At 34.8% G+C, this 25,498-nt stretch overlaps 1 protein-coding gene across 2 annotated transcripts; it reads right to left on the bottom strand.

Moving 5' to 3' along the window:
• Positions 1-1,119: 1,119 nt before the first annotated feature.
• LOC147389344 (ARM repeat superfamily protein) lies at positions 1,120-23,815 on the bottom strand. Of its 2 annotated transcripts, none has more exons than XM_086417565.1 (39): positions 23,497-23,815; positions 23,186-23,399; positions 22,986-23,081; positions 22,777-22,894; positions 22,520-22,693; positions 20,971-21,141; positions 20,241-20,296; positions 20,029-20,118; positions 19,798-19,946; positions 19,528-19,604; positions 19,310-19,438; positions 19,049-19,123; positions 18,702-18,870; positions 17,202-17,341; positions 16,938-17,045; positions 16,605-16,785; positions 14,377-14,477; positions 14,139-14,288; positions 13,535-13,691; positions 13,227-13,378; positions 12,914-12,995; positions 12,590-12,767; positions 10,805-10,880; positions 10,456-10,629; positions 10,309-10,377; positions 10,068-10,172; positions 9,459-9,548; positions 8,113-8,315; positions 7,754-7,964; positions 7,442-7,624; positions 7,109-7,204; positions 6,922-6,989; positions 6,495-6,846; positions 5,761-5,976; positions 4,766-5,449; positions 4,257-4,666; positions 3,186-3,447; positions 1,823-1,993; positions 1,120-1,632 (listed from the first exon to the last, which is right to left on the bottom strand). In XM_086417565.1, exons 1-39 carry the CDS (start codon positions 23,654-23,656, stop codon positions 1,402-1,404), a joined length of 6,528 nt encoding a protein of 2,175 aa, XP_086273691.1. In that variant the 5' UTR covers positions 23,657-23,815; the 3' UTR covers positions 1,120-1,401. The 2 variants fall into 2 exon arrangements, with proteins under 2 accessions (XP_086273691.1, XP_086273692.1); XM_086417566.1 differs by having other exon boundaries at positions 13,227-13,363.
• Between the last annotated feature and the right edge of the window lie 1,683 nt (positions 23,816-25,498).

Here is a 25,498-nt window from a genome sequence, read left to right as displayed (position 1 = left end):
ATGGAAACATGGATCATAATCATTGGCATTCTAGAGATGATCAAGCACTGTTCTTGATTTGGTGGATTTTTAATTTTTTCAAAATGGCTTATTCATAACTTCCCTTCAATGATGATTGATTTATTAGTCCGTTCATCCCATTTCGGTATGTGCCCAATTGTCTGGTAATTAATCTATTTTGTATTGTTGGGCATATATCTAATGCATGACAGAGAGATTGAACCGAGGGATGATTGTGATAGAAGGCCAGGAAGTAGGACTTTAAACAGTATGTAGTCCAGCTTTACCCCCAAAAAAGTTGAGAATTATACTAATGTTAATGGTTCTAAAAAAAACCTCATTGAGGGGGACACGGGGACATCTTAGACATGGTGGCTTGCGCATGTCGGAAGATGTATTTTCTCCGAGATACGAGTAAAATGCATCTATGGACATGTGCATGATGCCACCACCCGCTGAGATCACTCCAGCACGACTCTAAACTAAACTATGCTTTAAAAAATAAAAATAAATAAATAATAAAAAACCATTTGATAAAAGCTTTAATCAAATGATTAATTGAATGGGATACACCAAATCAGCTGTAAATAAGTATTAAAAAAAAATTAATTAATTTTATGAAAATCTGAAGTTTGACCCAAATCCATCTTAAAGGCGAGACAGACAAGAGTACAAATATGGAAGCCATTTAAGTACTTGTTTTCCCAAAACGCCCCGTTTGCTCTTTAACTAAATCAGCTGATTTATATATATTTCACCCAAAAAGAAGGGCTATCGATGGAACACATCAGACCAAAAATTTAATCAATGTCTTGAGAACTTATGGTCTGGATTAAGGCCTACGGTTCATATTCTCTTTCTTATGTTGGGCAAAGTGAGATGATCTTTCTCATATGGAATATGCGCAGGAGAAATTGACTTTTATAAATAAAAAAATGAGATTTTCAGGTGTAGTGTTTTTTCACTGGAAAACCATTTACCTACTGTTGTGTTATGGGAGAAAAAAAAAATCCTACCCTAACTGAACCAACCCAGTTTTGACATTTTCCTAGGTGCATTTGAATTGCAAAGGAATTCATATTCTCTGAAAAAACAAATTCCCTGCAATCATACAGAATGTTAAAGAACAATCTAATCTCATCTTGTTCGATGGTGGAATATAGAATCAGATATATTTTAGTGACAATCACGATAAATTCTAAGGAACAAGACTCAATATATCTTTCTTCAGATCTTGCAACAAGATCTGGTAGAAATGTACATCAGAACAAAACTGCTTTAGAGCATTTACACTCCTAAGCCCTAGACATAATTTACAATTTCCGTTACAATGATGCATCTCTTCTTTTTCGCCAACCAGCATCTCAAGCAACTTACACACTCTTATGTTGTTGTTCAGAATCATAGGTATTGTCCAAAACTTTCACCACTAAGGGTCTCCAACTCCTTTAGAATCTCTTGCGCCAGAGACTTGACTGAAAGCTCCACATCCTCGAGCAGTTCAGCAAGGAAGGGGATGGTCTCGGGCAACAAAACAAGATATTCCTCTTTCAGATGCTCCACAAGGTACTTCACAACTCTAAGGCCTAAGATCCGTGACCGGACCTTCTCACTCCGAGTTTGCATCAACACCTGTGGTTAAAAACGAACACCATGAAAATCACAAAACAACAAAGAATAGTTCAAACTTCACATCGTTGACATGTCGGTCTGACATTCTAAAGAATGAGGCTAATTGGTTCACAAGTTCAGTTTTAAAAATATGGCAAAAATGCAAGTATTGGAGTCTTAAACCAGACTAGTAGAGAGATTCTTCACTCACCTCGTGGTTTAGAGGCTTCCATAGAAGGTCAGAGCCTGCAGTGACAGCCATCTGACCCAGGCAACCAACCAATGAATCATCGACTTCCTTCACAGAAGGTACTCCTGGCAACTCTTCGGTAGAAGCTGGTGGCTCTGCCACCAATTGTGAGACAATGGGTTTTAATAGAACCTGCAAAGAAATATAAACATGATTTAATAATAGAGAAACACCAACCAATAAATAAATCGTCCAAGAAACAAAACCCTGCTTTCACCAACTTACCTAACAAAAACTTTTTTTTAAATGAAAAAGAAGGCCAATATGAATTAAATAGTGCAGATGTCCTGGTAACTTCATATTGCAATTATGCTTTGATGGTGATGTTGAGTAGTCGAAGTGAATACCATGGGGGGATACACGGAGTGAATCTGATACTGTAACTAGGTCTAAAAAGGCATAACAATACATTTGAAAAACAATCAAGTAACCACAATTCGATGCCAGTTCTGACAATCAACCCAATCTGATGACTAAAACCATCCAGTCTAGAAACTCCCTTGGGATGTTTGCAATATTTTATCTAGATTCCAGATGGTCAGTCTTCTGATTTACTGGAATAAAGTCCAAGAATATCTACCAAATCGAAATACATGAATGGTGGGTTCCACCTCCATCAGTACATCAAATGCATGCCTATGTTGATCATAGATCGCAGCTATTTTCTATGACTTGAATCAACAGTGAAATTGAAATGTTGATATGATGGAGGTGGTCACAGAATTCTGATTTACTGGATTAAAGTCCAAGAATATCCACCAAATCGAAATACATGAATGGTGGGTTCCACCTCCATCAGTACATCAAATGCATGCCTATGTTGATCATAGCTCGCAGCTATTTTCTATGACTTGAATCAATGGTGAAATTGAAATGTTGATATGACAATGGTTGAAACAACAGATTTTTTTCCTTTGACTTTAGGAAAAATTCAAGGTATTCACAGGGTGGGCTCCAAAGAGTTAAAAAAAAAAGCCACCTCTTTGATAGTCCCACAAGGATGTCTAGTCGGAAACAAAAACGGATCAGATGACTGAACTGCAACTAGTCAATTTATAGTATGCCTTTGGATGGTGAGAAATAATGTCAAGTGATTCGTTTTTTGTTTTCTTTAAACAAATGGATCATTTTGTTCATCAATCATGAAATTTTTTATATAGAAAGACCTATGCAGACCAAGCACGCAAGATTCCCACGACAGTTGTTCACCCTAGATAACTCTTAGAAAGGAAGTCTCTAAAAAGACTAGAATACAGATATATATACAATTTATGCTTCTCTGTATGGATCCTAGTTTAAAGAGGAAAAGGTGAGATTGACTAACCTGAAAATTAGATGAGTCGAGAAACTTCAGGCTCCCAGTGTCATAAACAAAACATTTATGCAAGGAAGATATGATCAGTGCTCTTAGATGCCACTGTTGAGGTGATAACTCTCCTTTCCATTCTTTCTTCTTGTTGTTTGCTTCCTCAATCTTGGCCTTCTTTCTCTTTTGGCTTAACCCAGCAGATTGTGTGTCTTGGCCATCTGATAGATGGTGTGTACAGCCCTCAAGCAAGTACTTGAAGTAGGGAACAAACAAGGATCTGCATTTATAATAGCATTCATTTAAGGAGCAACCAAATACAAAGACTGATATTAAATAAATAACGTAACTCAAAAGAAAATGCCTTGCACCAAAAGCTTAAAAAGGGAATAAACAAATAAAAATCCCTCATATAAATCCAGACCGACTGCTTGATCAGAAAGTTAAAAAATGACCCTACAATGATAGATGGAAAGGTTTGCAAATAGAAAAAAAAAAAAAAATTATAACACCATATAAAAGGACCAGGTGAATAATATTAATTAAAATCACTCGAGAAATCGATTAACAGAAAATGGTAAGGATGCAAATGTAACTTGGGTTAGTAGGGTCGGATTGGATCTAACTCAAGTCCAACCCAACCTGAGGCCAGGCCTGAGATGCTTAGTTCGAGCCTTAACCCAATATACAAACTACTCAACCCCAGGCCATAGGTTAGTTGGGTTGCAGGCCTAACTACTAATGTTTCACCCCATATTATCAATATTACCCTTATAGTGTTGATTATTACTCCCATAAATCCCCCCCCCCCCCCCCCAAAAACAAAAAAAAAAAAAAAAAATTCACTTTGAAAAGTTTGGAGATTTGAGAACTCAAGAATGGTACAACTTAGAGAAAAATGAAAATGTAAAATTTGTTGGCATATTATACTTAGTGATCAGCTTGAGTTTCGCTGGGCTGGCCAAGTCTTCAGCCCAGGCCCAATACAAGCCCAGAATATATGCCAGTCACCCAAGGTTGGATTGAGCCCACACAAATACACCCCTAGCAAATGAACTATCTATAAACATAAAAGATTGACTGACTCACCGGTGGTGTTCAGCAAGTTTATTGACCAATCTGTAGAAAGAAATAGTTCTATCCAAATTCTTGCTTTCAGTAGACCCACTTTCATCCAATTCAGATCCTGCCCACTCAAGACTCCGAATGAAAAGAGGTTTGAACATGGTCTCAGTAAGTTTCATTGTCAAACCAATCATTGCATGGATGACACTATGTTCTACGAAATCAACATTTTTAATAGATGCAGGATGTTCGCGCCGAAGATCAAGTGCTAACAAGCACTGTTCAAATATTTTTGCATGATAAGATCCAATGGATGATCTGTCCATTGTACTAATTAAGGTTGCTAGCATTTCAAATGCAATTGATAGACTTGAGTCGCCGGACTTGACAGCTTTAGGGTACGACATCAGCAGTGGTGTAAGAGTAAGGCGAACCTGAAAATTAAATCAGAGTTGAAGATAAGAAATGGAAAAAAAAATTCTGAATAAGAGAAAGTGCAATAAGCAAAAATAACACTGCTTGCAAAGTCCTACATGAATTTTCTCAGTGATAAACCTTCTAACTGTGTCAGCTTTTAGTTTAATCTTTGGATCTGATTCTGAAGCATATTCTGGATGCAGCACCATAAGCTCTATAATATCTTGAAGATACGGATTTAAAAAAGAACCAAGTTTGTCTACTACTGCCTCCAAGGTCACAAGAACAGAAAACAGAAGAGATTCCTTAAAACCAGGAAATCCAGAGACAGGTTTGACGTGGCTATGTTTGAGTTTTATAGCCAAACTTGAGATGTCCCTAGCTCTGTTTAACGTGTGTTCCATGATGTGAGGAAGCTCAGATAATGCTCTTGGACCAAGCACATTGACCAAAGCACCTGTGGTCCCAAGGCAACCGGAAGAGACAGCCAAATTTTCAGAACCAATGTGCTTTGCTACAGACGTTAGACATGAGGCGAAGATTGAACTACTGAAGGGAAATTTATTTGCCAACACTTCAAGTGCAGAAATTGCTGCTAGCTTTACAGGAGTATCAGAACCATCCACATAACTGTCAACCAACTGAACTATTTTCAAACACATCTCATCAAATGATTCCCGAGAAGTTTCATTGAAACTCAGCCAAGAACGAGCTACGTTTCGGTTGACATTTCTTTTTTCATTGCGCTTCAGTTTAACCATATCGTGATCGTTAACTGTCTCACACAGAAGACCAAGAGCCTGCAAGTATAAATGAATATGGTCAATAACAACAGATCCAAAACACACGCATTTGGATGTTTCACAAGCCAGTACCCATTGAGCAGACCATAGGTATAGTCCTCAGATGCCACAATTTTATGTGTCAACTGGGGATCTCCTCGGCCAAAACTCTATTTTATTGAATAATCTTAGCCATCCTAAAAAGTTCTTTCAAACCATGGTAGCAGTCACGTGATGCCATTGGTGACTGTCCTATCAATTAAAGATGGGTACTTCGGCTTTCCTGTAACATTAAAGATTACATCAAGAGAAGTGCAGTGCAGCTGTACCTTCTTTCTCACATTTCCATCTGCATGCCCAAGCAACAAAATGATGCTTTTAAAGTATGCTGAAGGGATCATTCCCTTTGTAATAGTTTTTATGACAGTATGCATGCACTCCTTCAGATCTTTTTTTACACCAACAGGAACACTTAATAGCTTGCTTCTGGCATTGACAAGTTGCAAGGAAGCAACAACCTGCTCCATAAGTGCTCCTAGCATTCCCTATAAAATTAAATAAATAAATAATTCACTCAACCGTTGGAAACATCAATTCAAATGAAAAGCTGTTGAAAATTATACTGCTCCATATAAATGTTCATCATCCCAAAATAGATTCAACAGGAAGTTAAAAACATGCAATTTAAACAGACATTAACAGCTAAAGCATACAAGATAGAATACGATACCTCATTCCAAGATCAAGCTGTAACAGTTAAAAAATCGAAAAAAAATAAAACACCCTGAAAGTACTTCTAGAACCATGTGCAATGATAAAGCATACTACCAAAATAGGAATTGGAAAGTTTTTTTTTACTCCACATATCATATCTAACACAAAAATAAGCAACAAAGCAAATGCAACCTCAGCAAGAGTCTGTACGGGAATGAAAGAGTCACAATAGCATTCCCAAATTCAAGTTTAGAGTACTCACATCTAGGTAAACATAATGTATCACAACTGATCAAAATATATATATATACAAACAATGTATCAGAAACAGATCCATTTTCGTGAATACCTGAATGTTATCTGATTCTTCCCCAGATTCAAGTTTGAAAACCAATTCAGTGTCTTGCAATTTGTATAGAACAAAATGCATCGCAGTTTGCAATTCTACAACTTGTTCTTGTAATTGATCACCCAAGCGAATATGTTGAAGAAGTTTAACTAGAGATGGAAGCCAAATCCTGCATGAATACTGCTCGCATACTTGTGTAGCAAACACATGCTCCCACTCTTTGTGGATGATCGAAACAAAAGATTCTGAAGCACGTATATTTTCATCAGAGCGAGATTTACTAGTCCTTGAAACCAATGAACGGGTGAGCAGAACAAGCAGCAAAGCCAAGCTACTTTCTTCTCCTAGAGTCCTGTAAGGTAAGCATGTCAACTTAAGTTAAGAGTAAAGAATCCAAAAACACCAACAAAAATTTCAATAACAATACCTCAACAGGTACACTATAATTGTCAGCCTTCTATGCTCAGCAACTTCTGGCAAAATGTTTACAAAAATCTGAAAGACGCATTTCACAAATCAGCAGAATATTTTGGGGAAAAAAAAACACCTCCATCACTACGGTCAATGGTGGAAATGTGTACCTCAACTAAATAAATTAAGAACATTTTACATACCTGAAGCAGTTTCTCAGCATTATCTGTTTTAGATAGCCAACATGGAACTATTGTGGCTATCAAATCCTCAAACACACGCTGTGAATAACTGTCACTCTAAGAAGCAGATGAAAAATAAAATAAAATCGTTAGTTACAACAAAATTGCACGGAAACATATCCCAAATCATAATGCTAGGTCCAATACCGCCCTCACACTCATGTATAAAAAAATAAAATCAAACTAATCTAATGGAGGACAACTTGATTGTAAATTGAGCCATACTATATGTTCAAGTACTCACTTTACAACACAACGAAAATTTGAAGAAAAAAAAAACTAATAGTGACCAACCTGCGTGACAGCTGACTCCCCAATGACAGTAAGTATACCAATGATATGATCTAGAACTTTGTCAGGAACGAGCTTTGCGATAGACGTCAACAAAGAGAACACATGATTGCGAGTTGTTGCATCCTTCGTAGCACGTGCACACTCAACCAACAGTTCTATATCAATTTTATTATGGATTTTATCCTGCAAGCATAACACGTATTCCTCATATTTTAAAATAAAAGAAACAAAAATTAATCTAAACTAAGAGAAATATTCCTGATCTCTACAAATTGACATTTCAAGTTCAGGGAAAAAAAAAAGACAGCAAACCTTGAGAGGAACATCAGATAAGAGTGAGGCAATGATGTCTTCAAGAATTAATAGTAATGTCTGTTGAATGTAACATATTGAGCTGCTAATAGATTGAGAAACGCCAGATGAAGCTTCAATCCATTTCTGAACTTGGTCAACAAGCCTAAGAAGCCAATCTTCTATAAAGATTGATCTGAGAAGCTTGGATAGGGGCTCTATCAAAGAAGCCCTACAATTCAGAGTTCAATCCGTTAGTCTGGGGAGTAGGGGAATTGCATCGAGGTGAGGAAAAATTGGTAGTCGTTACATAATGAAATTTTGCATAAGTTAAAACATTCCAAGCTAATCCAGAATTAATCGTAGAGATTGAAGAGAACCTGTGCTCTATATCTTTCTTTAGCAGTAACACATCAAGGAGAGAGCTAAGAAAAGAAATTATGTTTTCCCCTTTGTAAAACAAACCACAACGCAGTTCAGGAATCCGTTCTTTTCGTGGTTTCTTTTTCTTCATTCCATTTGATAAGTGGGACTCTTGTGCAAGAATCGAGTCCAGTAACTTGACTATGGTTAAGCAAGGAACCTACAATATTCAAATGCATAATGTGAATCGCCTTTATTTGGGATGAAATATTTTTAAATGGAGATAAGGTGCAAATGATAAAGATGCAATCAACAGGGAAAAATTCAGAAAGGTGACACCTTGGTGAGGTGGTAAAGTCTATGTGAGGTAATATTATTACAGACATCAGATCAAAACCCCACCTTCATATTTAAAACATATTAAAACAAATAAACAAAGAGGTAAATTCAGCACCTTATTTACCAAAATTTTCACACTATTGAATGAGTCCTAGAGAACATGAGGACCTACACCATCAAGTGTCTGATTTGTTAAAGAAGGGACAACAGAGCCAATAAAATCATTAAAAGCAAAGAAAAAAAGATGAAATTTAAAATATCGTAGCCGTAAATGCCAAGAAAACTCGACAAGGAAAACATCGCCAATACTTAATAAAGTGGAAGGATTGCCCCAGCATATAGATAACATGTGGATCACAGAACCTGAACTAAAGAAGTTGAAAAAAAGATGTTCGGAATGTACATTAAAGACAACTATTCCTCTCAAGCCAGGTAGGATGATGCAGTCCTGATTGCACAACCAAACACCAAACAACCCATGTGAATAGTAAACAGTACAGCAAGGATTAGGTTATTGGGTGTTATCAAGACCCAGATCCATTACACATCTCTTTCAGATCCTAAATTTTAGGATATGATGAGTTCTCAAACCCAATTCAATGACATCAACAGAGAGCAATAGGCACCTCTTTCAGATTCTATATTTTAGTATCTTTACGTTTTAAAGAGCAGTCTTGGTTTAGGTATGCATGGCTTTTATTTCCAAACGAAAGACGTTATTATGGTTTGTAAGGATTTTGTTTATTGAGTTATCAAGACTGTTTTCTAGATTTTCATTATAAAATAAAAAGGTCAAATTTCTTCCTTTTCTTTGCTGCCTAGTCTTATTGCTATTGATTTCCCTGTTGTCACTATATTAATTATGTCTAAAGCGAGCTGCAGTTTGCAATACATATAACAGGCATGAGAAAATCTAGGAATCTAACATACTATGCCCAGTCCACAAATAGGAAGCATGTGTAAATACAGGAATCACATTTTCAAAATAATAAAGTACAAGATTTCATAAGAGGTGAAAACAAACATTTATTCGCAGAAGGGACTCTCTAGCTGCAATTTGTATAGCACCATTTCCATTTCGAAACAGAAAAACAAGGTCTTGAAATAGCTGATCCTGCTCAGCAACAAGAAAATGAGTGAAATTCAAGCATAAAAAACAACGAATAAATAGATGTATCATTTATCCCTGTAATCCAAACCTAATGACAGCTAGATATTAGATGATCCTTTTTTAAAGAGAATTTACAAAAGCACATCATATTATCCTTTTCATCACTTGTGGGACAAACTAAGTGGAAACGAAAGAACAAAAAACATATACGCTCAAGATCCAAAATGCATTTCAAATTTAACTTCTACCACCTAATTATTAACCATAGTTCATCTAACGACAGCTAGATATTAGATGATCCTTTTTTTAAAGAGAATTTACAAAAGCACATCAATAAGGCAAGAACTATCCTTCATCACTAGTGGGACAAACTAAGTGAAAATGAAAGAACAAAAAACATATACGCTCAAGATCCAAAATGCTTTTCAAATTTAACTTCTACCACCTAATTATTAACCATAGTTAATCTAAACTCCGAACAAAACAAGAAGGCATGCTACAACTGAAGAGGTACAAAGAGACCTGTATCTCAATCTTCAAACGACTGTACAAGGAAGAGTTCAGCTTTTGTAAGACAGTAACACAAGGTTTGATGACAGCGAGATCTTCTGAGGACACACCATCCACCTGGAAGGTGAAGAAGTATGAAACAGAAAAGTAAATGAAAACTTGAGGAATCAGCATCTCAAACTAGAAGAGTCATAATAAAACATGTGATTCTTTTTTTATTTAGGTGAAATAAATCAGGAAAGTTGCTACTTACTTGCAAGGCCTTCATTAGATGCTCTGATGGAATATCCATAGCAAATGAAGCACTTGGTGCAGCACAGCTCTAAACCATGGATCTATTAGTATGGAATATTATATAACACTGAGGTCATGGAACAAAGAAAAATCTCACAAAATTTACCTCCAGAAGAAAGCATAGGGTCTCAATTTCAATTTTTGACAATGCTTGACAGGATCTATCAAGCCCGAAATGATACTGACTGCGTCTTGCCAAAAGTTCTGACAGCAAAGAGTTGACACCTTCTACATGCACAATAGCACTGCCCATTTCTTTGAATAATGATAGAACCATAAGCTGCAAAAAGATATCAGCATCATTTGATTTCTCTGTCTCAAGCTTCTCTTGTTCTATTAAGAAAACTGAGGAAAAGATCCTTAAGCATAATAATTGCTCAAATGTTGAGAATAACTAGAGAAGCAAACAAAATAGAAGAAAAGAAAAGAGATATGAGGGAAGATTGAATGCAGACCTTCCCGTATGAAGAAAATTTAAGTGCTGAGCTCACAGTGTAAAGAAATATGGCATCTTTCGTACGCTGATCAAACCTAATATGAAATTAAATAGGATTTGTCAAATCAATCATGAAGAACCATATGGTATGTCTTGGTAAACCTTTTAACAAAGGTTAGATTATATAATTGTACAGCATAAAAATACAAATGGACCTAAATGAAAGCAATGTATTTCTGTGGAAGACGTGAAAGATTCGATTAGAGCTAACAAGTGGAAGAAGTATCAGTCATAAACAAAGAACATAATAAAATTCTAATCGGATCGTTAGTGTTATGGATGAGTAAAAGACTAGGAAAGATAAAATTAGAAAGTGAAAGTATTCGGGAAAACGTGGGAGTAGCTACAAATCCAATAGGCAGTAAACTAAGAGAGTAAAATGAGATGGTTTGGACATGTTCAACGAAGGTAGATTACGGCCCTTAGTTAAAAGAATATCCAAGTCAAAGGTCCTAACAGAGAAAGAGGAAAACCCAAATGAACATGGATGGAGAGGGGGAAAGGGCAGATATGAACTCCTTCTCAATGACAAAAGACTTGGTCTTAAACACTTGAACACAATGACAAAACAATCTCTTGACAATTTCGATTGCAATATGGAGGTGGTTTTAAACTATTATTTATAACCAAAAAAGATCTTCTCAAAAAATCAAAATGACGCAGCAAGCTGGTAGTCCTCCTTGGTCGTGTCACTTTATCGCTCCATATCTCCTCAATATTTTCAATTAATGGTCTTTCAAATTTGATTGATAGACATGCATTTCTTGTCATAATGCTACTTTTCTATTTGTAGTGTTCAAGGTTTATGAAAAAGAAAAGATAAAAAACATCAGTCATTGGTGTATGGGAAATGTGATTATCACTATTTTAGGACTTATTTTCTTTTGGAGTGAGTTATTTCCCGAGTTTAAGCAGATTTTATTTAAGGATTTCTTTGTTCACATATCCTCCAAAATCTAATTATCTCTCTTTTCTAGCTCTGCAACTCATTCCAAGCTAAATTTATCTACCTGAAATATTCTCTTCCGAACTTACATGTCAAAACCAGAAACAACTTTCCAACTCTCTAGACTTCTCTCCTAGCAGGCTAGCACCATAAATATTTTTCTCCAATTAACCAAACATACCATTTACCACCAGCAATCTTTTTAGTTAATTATTAAATCTTTATAACAAGGCCACGCCGTTTCTAGAGACTTTACCAAAGAAATCTTAAACAAATTCAATTATTTCAGCCACCATTTAGTTTTTCCGATAAGTGTAATGTATTAAGAATGGATCCAACAAATTAAGAATGGATACCGACAAACAGTTGCTGTCTAACAGTTCATCTAAATCTCCATACAAGTATTTTGATGCCAACAAACATGCATTGAAAAAAAAAAAACTACGATAAAAGGGGTCTCTAACTTCGTCTTTCTCCACCACATACCCCACTTTGCATTCTGCATAATTTCATTTGTATTGAAAATTTCTAGCAGGAAACAAAAGAAAAGGAGACAACTACAATAAGAGAAATGTGTTAAAAACAGTGAAATAACTATAAGAGCCATGTACTAAACACCCCAGTGAAACAATTAATAAAGAAACAATGCAAGCATTAGAAAAAGATAAAGAAGACAGTAAAAAAAAAAGGAAATATCCATTCTTTAATATGAAAAAAATGTATGAGACTTGCAAATGCTTTCAAATGGATGTCGATGACATGATTGGAGAAAGAAATAATGTAATATTAGAAGAAGACCTCTGATCGGTATTTTGCGGCACTATAAGGCTATGGCAGGAAGAACCAAGTATAGCCGTCAAAAATGATTGAAAGAAATTCTGGTCTGACAATATCAGCCTTTTTTGTTGGATGATTAAGCCCAAAAACTCCCCAAGAAAAGGTGTCCAAATGTTATGGGGCAAATTAATATCATTCCCTGTCATTTTATGATATCAGTACACATCAATACCAGAGAGAAAAAAAAAAAAAAAAAGAGGAGGGGGGGGGAGGAAACGAAATTATATAAATTGGGTGTATGCAGATTTTCTACACTTAGAATTATTCTTTATAGAGAATAAATACCATTTTTTCCGGCAGAAATATCCATAAGATGCCAAAGAGTGTAGAGCCCTTCAATGCACTTCATTGCTGCTATCCGGATATCCTGAACACGAAGATGGATGGATGGATGGATCCTTAACACAAAATTTATCACATAATGGCACAATAAAATAAGATATAGTTGTATGCACCGGAAATGAGAAACCTAACGAAATGAGAAGAAAATAAGCTTGCATCTCCAAACAGGAAAGCACATTACAAAACTTTGTATCAATCATACACAAGTGTTAGTTAAAATTGCCAACATCGCTACCTAAAAGGCCCAAGGTCAAACCTGGTTATTACTGGAAAGTGGAACCAAAACTGAAGGAAAACCAAGCAGAAACTCCAAATATCTGCTTCTTATACTCTTTTCTGATGATGCAGATTGAGAACAAATAGTCGTGAAAGAATTAAGACTCTCAACTTGCACTGCAACAGAAAAATCTGCAAGATACAAATTCAAAAGAATTACAACATATGAAAACTAAATATTCTCAGAGCCCAGCAATAAAATGATCAAGCCTAACATAATTCCTTAAAGAATAGAATCAAAAACACAGACAATGATGCATATAGTATGCAAGAAGTGATAGTAAGAACCTTCTTCAGTAAAAAATCTGGACAAAAAACAGATAGGAGAGATATTGCACTTTGTCACAAGCAAATGAAGATGTTCCTTAAAAACATTCTTCAGACGGGATTCCGCAAAGAAGACAAACAGATCATTAAGAGCGCATAGCCACTCCCTATTATCAGCCTGCAAGATAAAAAGATCCACATTATAATAGGTGCCTAAATACACCATTAATTGTGAGCATAGTCACCAAGTTGGGGGTTCGGGAATAAATCAGCAAGGGAAAAAGTTGAAAAAAAACAAAAAAATGGGGAAAAAATCGAAATAGTGTTACGACAATATATATTTTTTCTACTAAGTGATGTTATCATTTGTATCATCAAATCCTATTTTAAACTTAAGAATAAATGGCCTTTGAAAAAATCCTTTTAAAATAGCTTGTTCAGCAAAAAAAAAAAAATCACATTTTTTAGTTTAAATTTCGACTTTTTCAAAAAGTCGTGATTTAATCGTCAGTCTTTAAAATCGCAATTTAAACACGATTTTTTTTAAAAGAGGGCGACTTTGGTGACTATGATTGTGAGCACTCCACAATGAATAAAAGATATAACATGATATGCAACAACACACCGAGGTATCCAGAGGAGCCATTGAAATAAGTGCTTTTAGTAACCTCCAATATATGCAAATCAAAATATCTGCATTCAATTCTTTGCAATTTGAATTGGACAATTGGCCCAAGAATGTACTGCAACACCTGTCCAGCTTTTCTGCGTTGAACTGCCAATCGGATGCGACAAAAGAAAACAAGTGAAGAAGAAAGATGTAAAATATGACATCAAAGATTAAGTTATCGGGAATCTGTTACCTCTTCCCCTAGAAAGACCCCATCCCTAGATCCAACCTCACTCCACTCGTGCTTGAGAACTGGAAAACAAACTTGAAATAGTGCCACGAAGCTTCCAAGCTCTAATAAGTAGGAAGGTACAGCAGTCAGCTCCCCACTAAACTTTGTGGAGAAAAATATTGAAATAACATTTACCAATGGAATTTGAAAAGGAATAAAATAGCTCCAACGGGCCACAAAGTTGTTCATCATCAAAACAAATATATAAGCATAATAAGGACCAACCAAGTAAGTCCCAGGACACTCGATGGAAGATATTCTCTTGATATGAGGCAAATTATCATCACAATGATGATAATGGAGCTCCATGATGATGATATGAAAATAGAGCTTAGAGGTCAAGACAAACTCCTTATATTATGAACATACCAATCTCTAGGAACAAAGGACATGATGAAAATGAGTCAAATAAAAAAATAATACAAATTAAAAGAAGGTTATAAGAAGCAAGATTTAAAATCTTGTTATTTATATTTATCAAAAAAAAAAAAGATTTAAAATCTTGTTCGGAACAATGTTTTGAAATCAGGCAAAAACCCAAAATGATCTCGACAAGTTACCCATATTGAAAATCAAAGTGTCACACGTGGACAAGTTACCCATTTTGAAGAGTTAAGCAACAGATTCCAGAGATTCCCTGGAACTTGCACTCAAAGTTAACATATGAATGCAATTTGGAGATTTTTGGACTCCGTAAAAAAAGATCTTGACCACGTTGATTCGGAACCTTAGGGCCCTGATTGTTTGGGCTTCTGGAGTTGGCTTTTTTCTGGGTTTTTTTTTTTTTTTTGTTTTTAAGCCCAAAATGCCAAAAGAATGAGTTTGGGCTATTTTTGCTCCCGAAGATTTCAAATGAAACCGAAAACAGCTCTTAATGGAAGTCATCCAAGAGGGGCTTCTTCAAATGGCCTTTGTGTGAAGCTAAAAACGTAAAACGGGTCAAGTGTAGTTACCAAAATACCCTTCATCTTTAATCAAATTTCCAACCAAACTTAACCTTAAAAAACGAAAGGAGATTATCAAAATACCCTTCATCTTCACCAAAATACCCTTCATTTTTAATCAAATTTCCAACCAAACTTAACCTTAAAAAACAAAAGAGAATTACCAAAATACCCTTCATTTTTAATCAAATTTCCAACCAAACTTAACCTTAAAAAATAAAAGGGAATTACCAAAATACCCTTCATCTTTATCAAGATACCCTTCATCTTTCAAAATACCCTTCATCTTTAATCAAATTTCCAACCAAACTTAACCTTAAAAAACAAAAGGGGATTACCAAAATACCCGTCATCTTCCAAAAGGGGATTACTACCAAAATACCCCTTCATTTTTACCAAAATACCCTTCATCTTTACTACCAAGACCAAAAGCAATTCATCATCACTACTTTATTACCAAAACACCCTTCATCTTTACTACCAAGACCAAAAGCAATTCATCATCACTACTTTATTACCAAAACACCCTTCATCTTTATGTGGATTTTGGATTGTGTATTTTACATGTATTTTCTTTATCAGGAAAATTTCATATGTCCATTTTTAAGAGGAGATGTCGAAATTTTGATAGAATTATAAAATTTATAAATTTATTTAAATTAAAATAATTATTTTTATAATTTTTTAATATAAATTTATTATAATATATATATATAGTATAATTATATATTTATTAAAATATTCTGGTCATTTTTTATGCATTATCAACATTAAGGGTATTTTTGTCATTTTACCATAATCCAACAATAAAAAACTGTCAAATGAACATCAATTTCTAGCTTATGTGCTCCTGTAACGAATAAGCTTCTACTGGATATAGCTTTTCAGGCTCTAGGCTTCTGCTTGTTCCAAAAGACAGTTTCTGAAGCTGGAGTTGGCTTCTGTAAAGAACAAACCCTTAATATCTCCCAAGTAGATCCTTGTCCCATTTCCATTTTTATTTCATTTGTTTGAATATTATTTTTTTCTCATGCAGTTTGGCAAATCAAATATTGGTTCAAATAACTAGAAATTGTGAATTTTAGATTAATCAATTCCAACAACTATCAAGCAGCACAATAAACACTTACTGCATCAACTACAAAATGGAGTGACAAACCGTGCTCACATAATAGTAGGAAGGAAGCAATAGAATATGACAAACAAGAACATAAAAACATAACAATAAATATAGAACGTACTCACCTTCCTTTGGCTTCATAAATGACTGCAGTATAACCAAGAAGAGTAATGTCTTTGATAGCTCAAAACCATTAGAACGCTCGACCAACCAAGGCATGTACTCTTCTGGGCTTGTTGAGAAAGTTTCAGCCAAAGCTCCAACAGTCTTCATATTGATTGAAGTTCTGAAACTAGGTTCCAATTTCTGCATTATTTCAAATTCTCAAAATCAGATTACAGATAGTCGATGCCATATCCAAACTAATAAATTGGTACACCATATTACACTAGTAAAACAAAGAAAAAATTCAACAGCCAGATTTGAGAAATACAAGTCTTTTTTTAATTCAGAAATACCTTTTCATGGACTGTGGAGATCAAGGCAGATGAACCAAAAATATTGCGGTAAAATGACCACTGTACTTCCTTTGTTAATTCCAGAGCCTTTAGATTTAACCTCCATGTCTGCAAGTTAGCAAACAAAAAAATAAAAAATAGAATAAAACTAATGGCTTAATGTAAATAAATGGACCAATGTACTGGCAGACACTCAAAATGAATACGTAAAATATAAAATCATAGAACTAGAAAAAGGCTTCAAAATGAAATCAAATAAGAAACCTTCGGCAAAATCAGAAGTAATGGAAACATCATTGTAGCAACACCCTTTGAATAGTCAAGGTGGTCTTGGAAATTTGAAATAGCACAATCAAGGCAAGATACAGCAACATCACAAGCTGCAGATGTAACCAGTTTTGGACCTGCAGAAAGAGAGTCAGGATGAAAAAGGATCCACAAGTAAATCAAGATATTCCAATTTTTGGATAATTAAAAATTCAATTTGCATCGGGAACAATTAAAGAACCCAAAATCATTGTTGCCTGTTCAAGTTTACTTCTAGTAGGTAAAATAAGGTTAGGCATAAGAGATTTCATGATAGAACCCCAAGAAACAGGAATAAAAACATAGGAAGCCTTCACAAGAGGCCGAGGTGACCTACAAGGGAGACTAAAGAGAACAGAAGAACGATAAAATGGAAGCCATTAACCCAGTTTTTCCATCCCTGCTATTTCTGCACACCTGGTTGTCCTTGCTTCCAGGGGAAATAGTAAAGTTAGTGATGGAAGCAAGCAGACTAATCATACGATGTCTACTTTCCCTACCTTGAATGGAAACCATTAACAAAGCTTGTACTCATTATGAATATCCCTCTAAACACCATAGCTAAAGTATATCTAACATAGTTATTGCAGAAGCTTTCAACTATTCAAATATAAAATATTTCTTTCTTATTGGAATGTGAAATAATAATATTTTATATTATTAATGTTGGAGTAACACTTGGAAATCGATTACATGGATTTCAAACTTGATATGGAGAGAGAGAAAAAAGCATTATCAATGTCCTAATCATTATCATCATTTATTTAATGAAATGACACTATATTGAACGACTTGTAATTTTGCATCTCATTTTCTCACGGGTATTTTAGAAACACCCCCATGTAAAATTGGTGATATTGGGTCTACCCCCTAGCAAATGCAAGATTAGGTTCACCCCCCTTGACCGTAAGTCAACAATGTTTTTTCTTGGTGACTTAACACTAAAAATTTTCCAAATTTTGATTTAAGTTAGAACATTTTGAAAAAATATCAAAATTTTACCGTTAAATCATCAAGAAAACGCAACGCTGACTTATAGTCAAGGGGGTAAGCCTCATCTTACATTTTGCAAGGGGGTAAGCCAATATCATCGATTTTACAGGGGGATGTTTCCAAAAATACCCTTTTCTCACCCGTATTTGTGTCCATTTGTGTAGAGCATTATTCATCCCGTGCACCGTGTTCTCCCAGCACTTTGGCAGTAATTCTTCAAACTTCCCTAAATTGACAATTTTGTTTTACAAAACTTCTCCATGTTCAATTAAATTTCTCAAATTAATTCTGAATGTCTATTGACAAAGCATGGGGAAATTTTGAAGATAAATGATTTCCAGTCTTAGTCAACAAAGAATCTTAGAAAATTCACTCAGGCACCATTGAGACCAAATGAGAACAATGTATAGAGGAACTTGAATTCTTAATAAATAGTTAAAAGCAAACATAGTGAACTCAACTTACCTGCTGTCACAATGTCGACACATCTGAAAAGTACATTCTGAAATGCTTCAAGAAGATCAGGGATATTTATAACGCCAGACAATCCATCAAGAGATAAAGCCGCTTGAACAACACTGAGGTCATCATCGCGGAGCCGGCGTAACACTGCTTCTTGAATAGTTACAAGCTTCTGGATCACATGTAAAAAAAAAAAAAACATTAAAATTTGAGGATAGAAAGAATATCAGACAAAGATTTAACGAACCAATACAAATAAAATATTAGAACATTCCCCAACAAAGTAAGAAACCAAGTAGGGAAAAACTGCTAAAATACTGGAAAATTAAGACTAAGAGCACCAAAAGTACCTGTGATTCAATGGCCTTAGCTTTCAGAATACCAGATTTGGCCAAACAGGATAGTGAAGCTCGACGAACCTCAGCCTAAAGACAAATTCATCAAACAGTTCTTTCTAGAAAAATGAATGGAAAATTGAATGAAATAGCAGTAAAAGGGGCATACAAGCCATTTCCAAGGAGCGGGAAGGAAGGGAAAGGTTAGTGGGAAGAAAACAAAATATATTTAATTAATTAAATCTTCTGAAGAATACCAGTTCCAACAGATAGTACCTTTGGATGTTCCAAAGAAAACCAAATTTTCGAATCAGAGATCTCAGGTGGTACAGCTGAACTTCCGTCTAAAATCTTGCCCAAAACCTCAAAAATGGAATTCTCTTTCTTGGAGTTCACTTTTGAATCCTACAAATGAATCACATTAAGGATAACAAATTAAAACTAGGGTCGAGCCAGAAACTGGTATAAATTAAAGAGACAATAAGTCAACAGACCTCCGTGGCCTTGCGAACAGCTCCCTGTAGTTCAGATGGATAATGTTTACGAATTGTATCTAAAATTCGCCAGAAACCTAAGGATTTACGCCAGAACCATCAGAGAGTCAATATATTCATAGTAGAACGATGAGAGTTGGTCAATTAGTGCAACATAAGATACAATAATGCATGTCCTAAGCACAAAAGCACTGAAGAAACCAATCCAATCCGAAGAAATGTTTGCATAGTAGAGAAAATTCTGTTGAGGAAAATAGCATCAAACAATACCTGATTCACATAATTTAGAATTATCTGTGCTCTTTAATAACAGATTGTAGGAAGTGAGCACATTAACAACAATATCACCAATAAAATCCTTTACAGGAACGGTCTCAATTGTGTATATCAAGGCAAGGCAGCAGAAATCATCGGATGAACTGCAAAATAAATGATAAATATCTCAGCATAAAAGGATAAGGGGCAAGTTCAGGAAGGCATTAAAGACGGTAAAAAAAAAACCTGTATTTTGCCAATGATGCTAAATAAACAGACAGAAATTTCTTGATATTGAACTCCTTTGACAGTCCGGAAAGTACTCCAGCAAAATCACTTCATCAGAGAAAAAAAAAAAACTATATGTATGAAAAAACTAAAACGTACATCACACCAACAAATAAAATGGGGAAAAATATGAAGGAAAAAAAACTACGTCTTGGGGGAGCAAGAAATACCTAATTTCGTGAAGGTTCTCCAAAGCTTTCTTAGGGAACATTTGGACAGAATATGACTAGCAAAGGAAAAGGTCAAATAAGCTAGAGTGAGGGGAGTACAAGGCAAATAATTGAAAACGAAGAACAAGGTATGGCACCAAAGCAACATAAAGAGTGCAGTAAGAGTAGGGTAAAGAATTAATTGAAATCATACTGAATTAAAAATAGATAGAAACATATAACAGCAAACAATGTCCTCCATCAGTTTGAGCCTCATAAATCTATTAGGAAAAAAAATACGTATAGTGATTGCCGTGTGACATAAAGATCTTCTAGTTATAATAGAAAAAAAAAAGGTTATAATCAAAAATACTTCACGTCACCTTAGATCGACAGTTGATATTTGTTATTCAAGCCTTAAGCTGTGTTTTTTGGATTTTATCTCAACAGAAATAATTCATAAAGAGCATCGCAAAGGAGGCTTAAGAACGTAGTGACTGTGAATTTATCTTTTTAGTTCTTGCAAGAACTGTGAGCATTTCTAGGAAGAAACTGTGTATGATGTTTTAACCAAGTTTACTTCTGAGAAACCTCGGGTTTAACAGTAATTGGAGTTTTCAAACTTACTTTTAATGCCCTACTTGTTCATAGTGGGTATATTTGAGCTTGGATCAGTAAGTATGCAACAAACAGTAGATGCTTAGAAATAACAAAAATGAGCCAAATTTATTGGCTATTAACATGACATTACCTGAAGAAGACTGATTATGGCCATGAGCGACAACCGAAGCCAAGGCAAATCGGCTGATTCTTTGGAATCTTGTCGAGCTACCCTCGCAATGGATTCAATCAAAGTTTTGACATGCTTAGGATTCAACGCCGCTCTATTTGCTAGTAAACCGATTATCATAAAAGCACCAGCCTGTACAAAGAATTGTGAAATTTCCTCAGAACCAGCAACTAAGAATCAATAAAGAATTTGAATGTACCAACTTAAAACTAGGAGAGATAAATAAACAATAATTGGAAGGATAAAGGCATGTCACATTAGGCTACTGGCTTAGACAACTGTTCTTCAAAAAAGACATTTGAAATCATAGTCACCAAATTCTCCAACTTACTAAAAAAGACTTGATAAAATCATGACTTTTTCCCTTCACAATCAAGATCTTTGCAAATTGCAATTAAATCAGACCAAATAAAATATGGCCTTGATGCACTAGTAAGAGAATATGACCTTGATGTAGTTGATGGGGGCCATTTTATCGATAATTCGTAAGAAAATGAGGATGACATTAATTTTGATGTTTTTTATCGGTTGATGAATCCAAACTCAGACTCATGATTGTGACCTTTTTCATATTTTAAACAATATAAACCCTGAATACGTGTGGACCTCTTGTTACTAGTTGTGGATGCATGAATGATATCAATACGGGGTTTGGTGATGTATTATTGTAGTTTAATATGGGACCTTATAATACAACATGATAACAATACCCAGTAGGAACAATTATAGAGGCTTACTCTAGATCAATTTTTCCAGACTTTTCCCTTATCGTCATATTCTCAAACCTCGTCTTTGGTGACTGTGTTTGAAATTATTCATTTATCTACCATGGCATTGTGTATAAGAACCATTATGCTATGTTGCACAGACTAATCTAAAAGGCGAAGAAGCCATGTCAACTAAATTTTGATGCTTCATAGACTCTAGTGCCACACTTCGAATTTTTTTCCTTTTTATTTCCTTATTGCAAGACATTGGTCACAATGATCACCGATTATCATAAATTTCAATCAAAATTTTCTTCATAGTAAATACTACATTAAATATACATTCTCTTACACCCGAGTATATGATACGTACTAACAAAGACAACTCATCATACAATCCCTGGTTATCCATATTATTGCATGAAAGTAGTGTAGTACGCGCAATATTATGGATAGGTGATATGGTTCCTTTAGGTGAGTTCACAATTTGTTCATTTATTCAACCTTTATTAAATTATTTCATAATAATAGAAATACAAAAATAAGATGACAAAAAGCTCAAGGGAAAAAGTAATCAAGTAGATAACCTTATTTCATAGAAATTGAAGGATAAAAACAATACAGCAAAAGCTCAAGGGATCAAGTATTCAAGCAAATGGCCATAAATTATGTAACCGTGTTCAAAAAGGATTATCAATTATGTAACTTGACCAGCAATTACTATGAGAATAAAGTGCACTGTTGCGAACAAAGTCTAGAAGTTTCTACATTATGCATAAACAACAAAAACCTTCAAAGTTCACCTTGTGATCTGGACCTCCTTTTGTGGTAGGCTCAAGTCCGAAATACACAAAAGAAAGAATTTTCCTCACGACACTATCATCAATGATCGGCAAGGCACCCAGCACCTCAACAAAAACTGCAGTAGAAAAGCTGATCACCGGTATCGAGGACTGATTCTTCTTCGTCGACATTGCCTGTAAAATTACACTCAATAAATTACTTAAAACACTTAAGAAAATCATGACTAATAAAAACAATTTAGCAATAAAACACTCACATAGTCGCATAAAGCCCCCAACACATTCGTATCTCGTATGCATTGTTGCACTATGACCTTTCTCGGTGGTGGGGCACCCGAGGTTTTAACACCTTCAAGAAATCTCCACTTAGAGTTCCTGCACCAAGAATTGAGGGGGGAAATGAATAATTCACATAAGTGATCAATTTATTCATTAATTCGGTTTTACGGGCAACAGGTTCTCTCACCCCAAGTCCAATAACTGCACTATTCGAACAAAGGCATGTGTGTCATGGTATGGCAAAGCACAAAAGATCAGTTCTTCCGTGTTATAAACATGAACCCTGTAATTCCCCAAAAAAAGAACAAATTTCAGTAAAAATATGCCCAAAATCTTCAATATTGTAATTTCTACATAAAAGGGCAGAACTTTTTCGATGATAATTACTTGTATCGACGAATCAAGTATTCGAGAGTCTTTAAAGAAGAAGGTAGTTGAAGATGTCCAGAAAGTAATCTCAAGTAGGAAGTAATCGAATCATTAATTTTTTTATTTTCTTCAACACCCATTAATTCTCTATCTGATTCTCTACTTTTGTAACTAAACAGACTGTTCTTGTAACCTTCAAATCGAATATCTACTTTTACAAGAGCCTCCAAACCTGAAATTCAAATTCCAACAACCAAAACAGATAAATAAATGAATTTGAAGTAATCTGAACGTTGGTTGATGGCTGGGATTAAGGAGATTTGGCTTACTTGATAGAGCAATGGAGAGGATGGTGTCGAGATCGATATCGGCCGCCTCTTTAGGTTCGAAGATTATGGAAGGACGAGTGAAGGGTTTTTTAGATGGTTCTGCATCGGATTGTATGAAGGATTTGATTGCCTGCAACTGAGAAGCGATTGATGTCGCCATGATTGAGATAGAATTGTGATTTCAAGTAGAGTGGATGGACATTAGGGTTTTTGTGATGTGTTTTCTTCGACTAAACCAACAAGAAATCTTGTGTGTTTTGCTTCAACCCTGAAGTTTGCAGAGGTCTTTTTCTGAGTTAGAAGTGAGAACTTCAAATGGTGGCGGGTTTTAGGGTTTATCTTTACCATTATAAACGAGAGTTATTATTAGCACCCCATTTTTTACTTATTACACCCCAGATGAAAATATAAAACAAGAGGTGTAATTAACAGTCTTTCGGGAAACAGAAGAGTTCTGTAATTTTATTTGGGGGTGTGATAAATTATTTCATTGATTGGAACGTAATAAGTAAAAAAGATTGGGGTGCCAATAATAGCTCTCTTATAAAATTAGGGGTGTCAATGGGTGCCTACTTAACTAGAATTGAACCGAACCAAAACTAAAAAAGTCCGGTTTGGGTCCCCTTTTATTATAACCGATTAGAGTCAAGTGTAAAATAGAACCAAACCGTTAGGCATCCACCACTACCTATGATTGATTTATTTTATCATTTTTTTTAATTATATAAATGATATAAGTTTTTCCAACATTGTAAAATTAATACATTTTATATAAAGTTTTTCACTTTTTCTATAGTGATCAGTGTAACTTAAAATGGGTCATCTCTTTTTTAAATATTGTAACTTGTAAAGAAGATGAATGTTAATTTTTTAAAAAATCATGAACTTATATCTTTAGAATGATAAATTGTAATTAAGTTGTTTTTCTTTCTTTCTTTTTTGTGGATAGTATTTTAATTTATGAAGAAGAACAAAAAAATAAAAAATATTTACAATGACAGAAATATTTTTTTTCTCTTTCAATTCATGAAAATCAAAATTGATAGATACCCGCGTGTCTTGATTGTTCTAATTCTACTTATTTTAGAATCAAAATCGGACAAATATGATGATTATGATTTTAAGTAACTTAGAAATTGAATCAGAACCAACCCACTAGCACCCATACCAATGGGAGTTATGGCTTCGATGGTAGATGTAAAAGGGGAAGCCATAGAAAAACTCCCCAAATTCCCCTTAGCTAGTGAGGTAGAGTTATGCCCAACTCATGGGTTTTATGAGAATCTAGATGGGAAGAGCAAAGTCAATGTGTTTGATATCCATATAGGTATGGAAGTGGTGGTAAAAGGAACTTTGTTTAGAAGAATGTGCACGATGGCACTATTAGATCTCGATACTCCAAAGAAGTTCTATAATAGGATGAAGATCTTTCTCAACATTTCCCTTGGGTTTTGGATAGTGAACGAAGGCAAGTATAAGCATATATTTACAAAGTGGCAAAAAAATAACAAATTACAGTAATTGTCGAACTTCCTCGTCGAATTACTCCTACACCCACCATCTTTTCCATCTATCTACCAAATGAAAACCCAATCCATATCACCATCTTCTCCTTATTATCCACCATTGACTTCTCTCCCTCTCATTCTTCTTTTTCTTCTTCTTCTTAATCTTCTTCATATTCATCTCCTTTTGAGTTTTGTGATAGATTGAATAAATGGAAATTAGGTTTTAGTTTTTTTTTTCCATGTTATATTAATTCTTTTTTTAATTTACTTTCTTTTTTGTATTTAATCATCAAGGGAGATGGAGCTATTAAATCCTTCAAAACAACGATTTTTAATCGAAGAACTCAACGTTTTTTTTTTGACAAATTTTATTCAGTAGGTTTAAACCAAACTTATTTTAACCTACTCAGTAGGTATCCTGTCAAATATAACTTCATACCGACCATTACAAAATAAATTCGATAGGTACATACTAACATTAGAAATGGATTTTG

The sequence above is a fragment of the Akebia trifoliata genome, chromosome 12 (assembly GCF_017979445.1).
Source record: "Akebia trifoliata isolate Shusen 1 chromosome 12, ASM1797944v1, whole genome shotgun sequence".
NCBI classification, from domain to species: Eukaryota; Viridiplantae; Streptophyta; class Magnoliopsida; order Ranunculales; family Lardizabalaceae; genus Akebia; species Akebia trifoliata.
The sequence above is the reverse complement of the archived record's forward strand: the minus strand, read 5'-3'. Positions and strand labels throughout refer to the sequence as shown.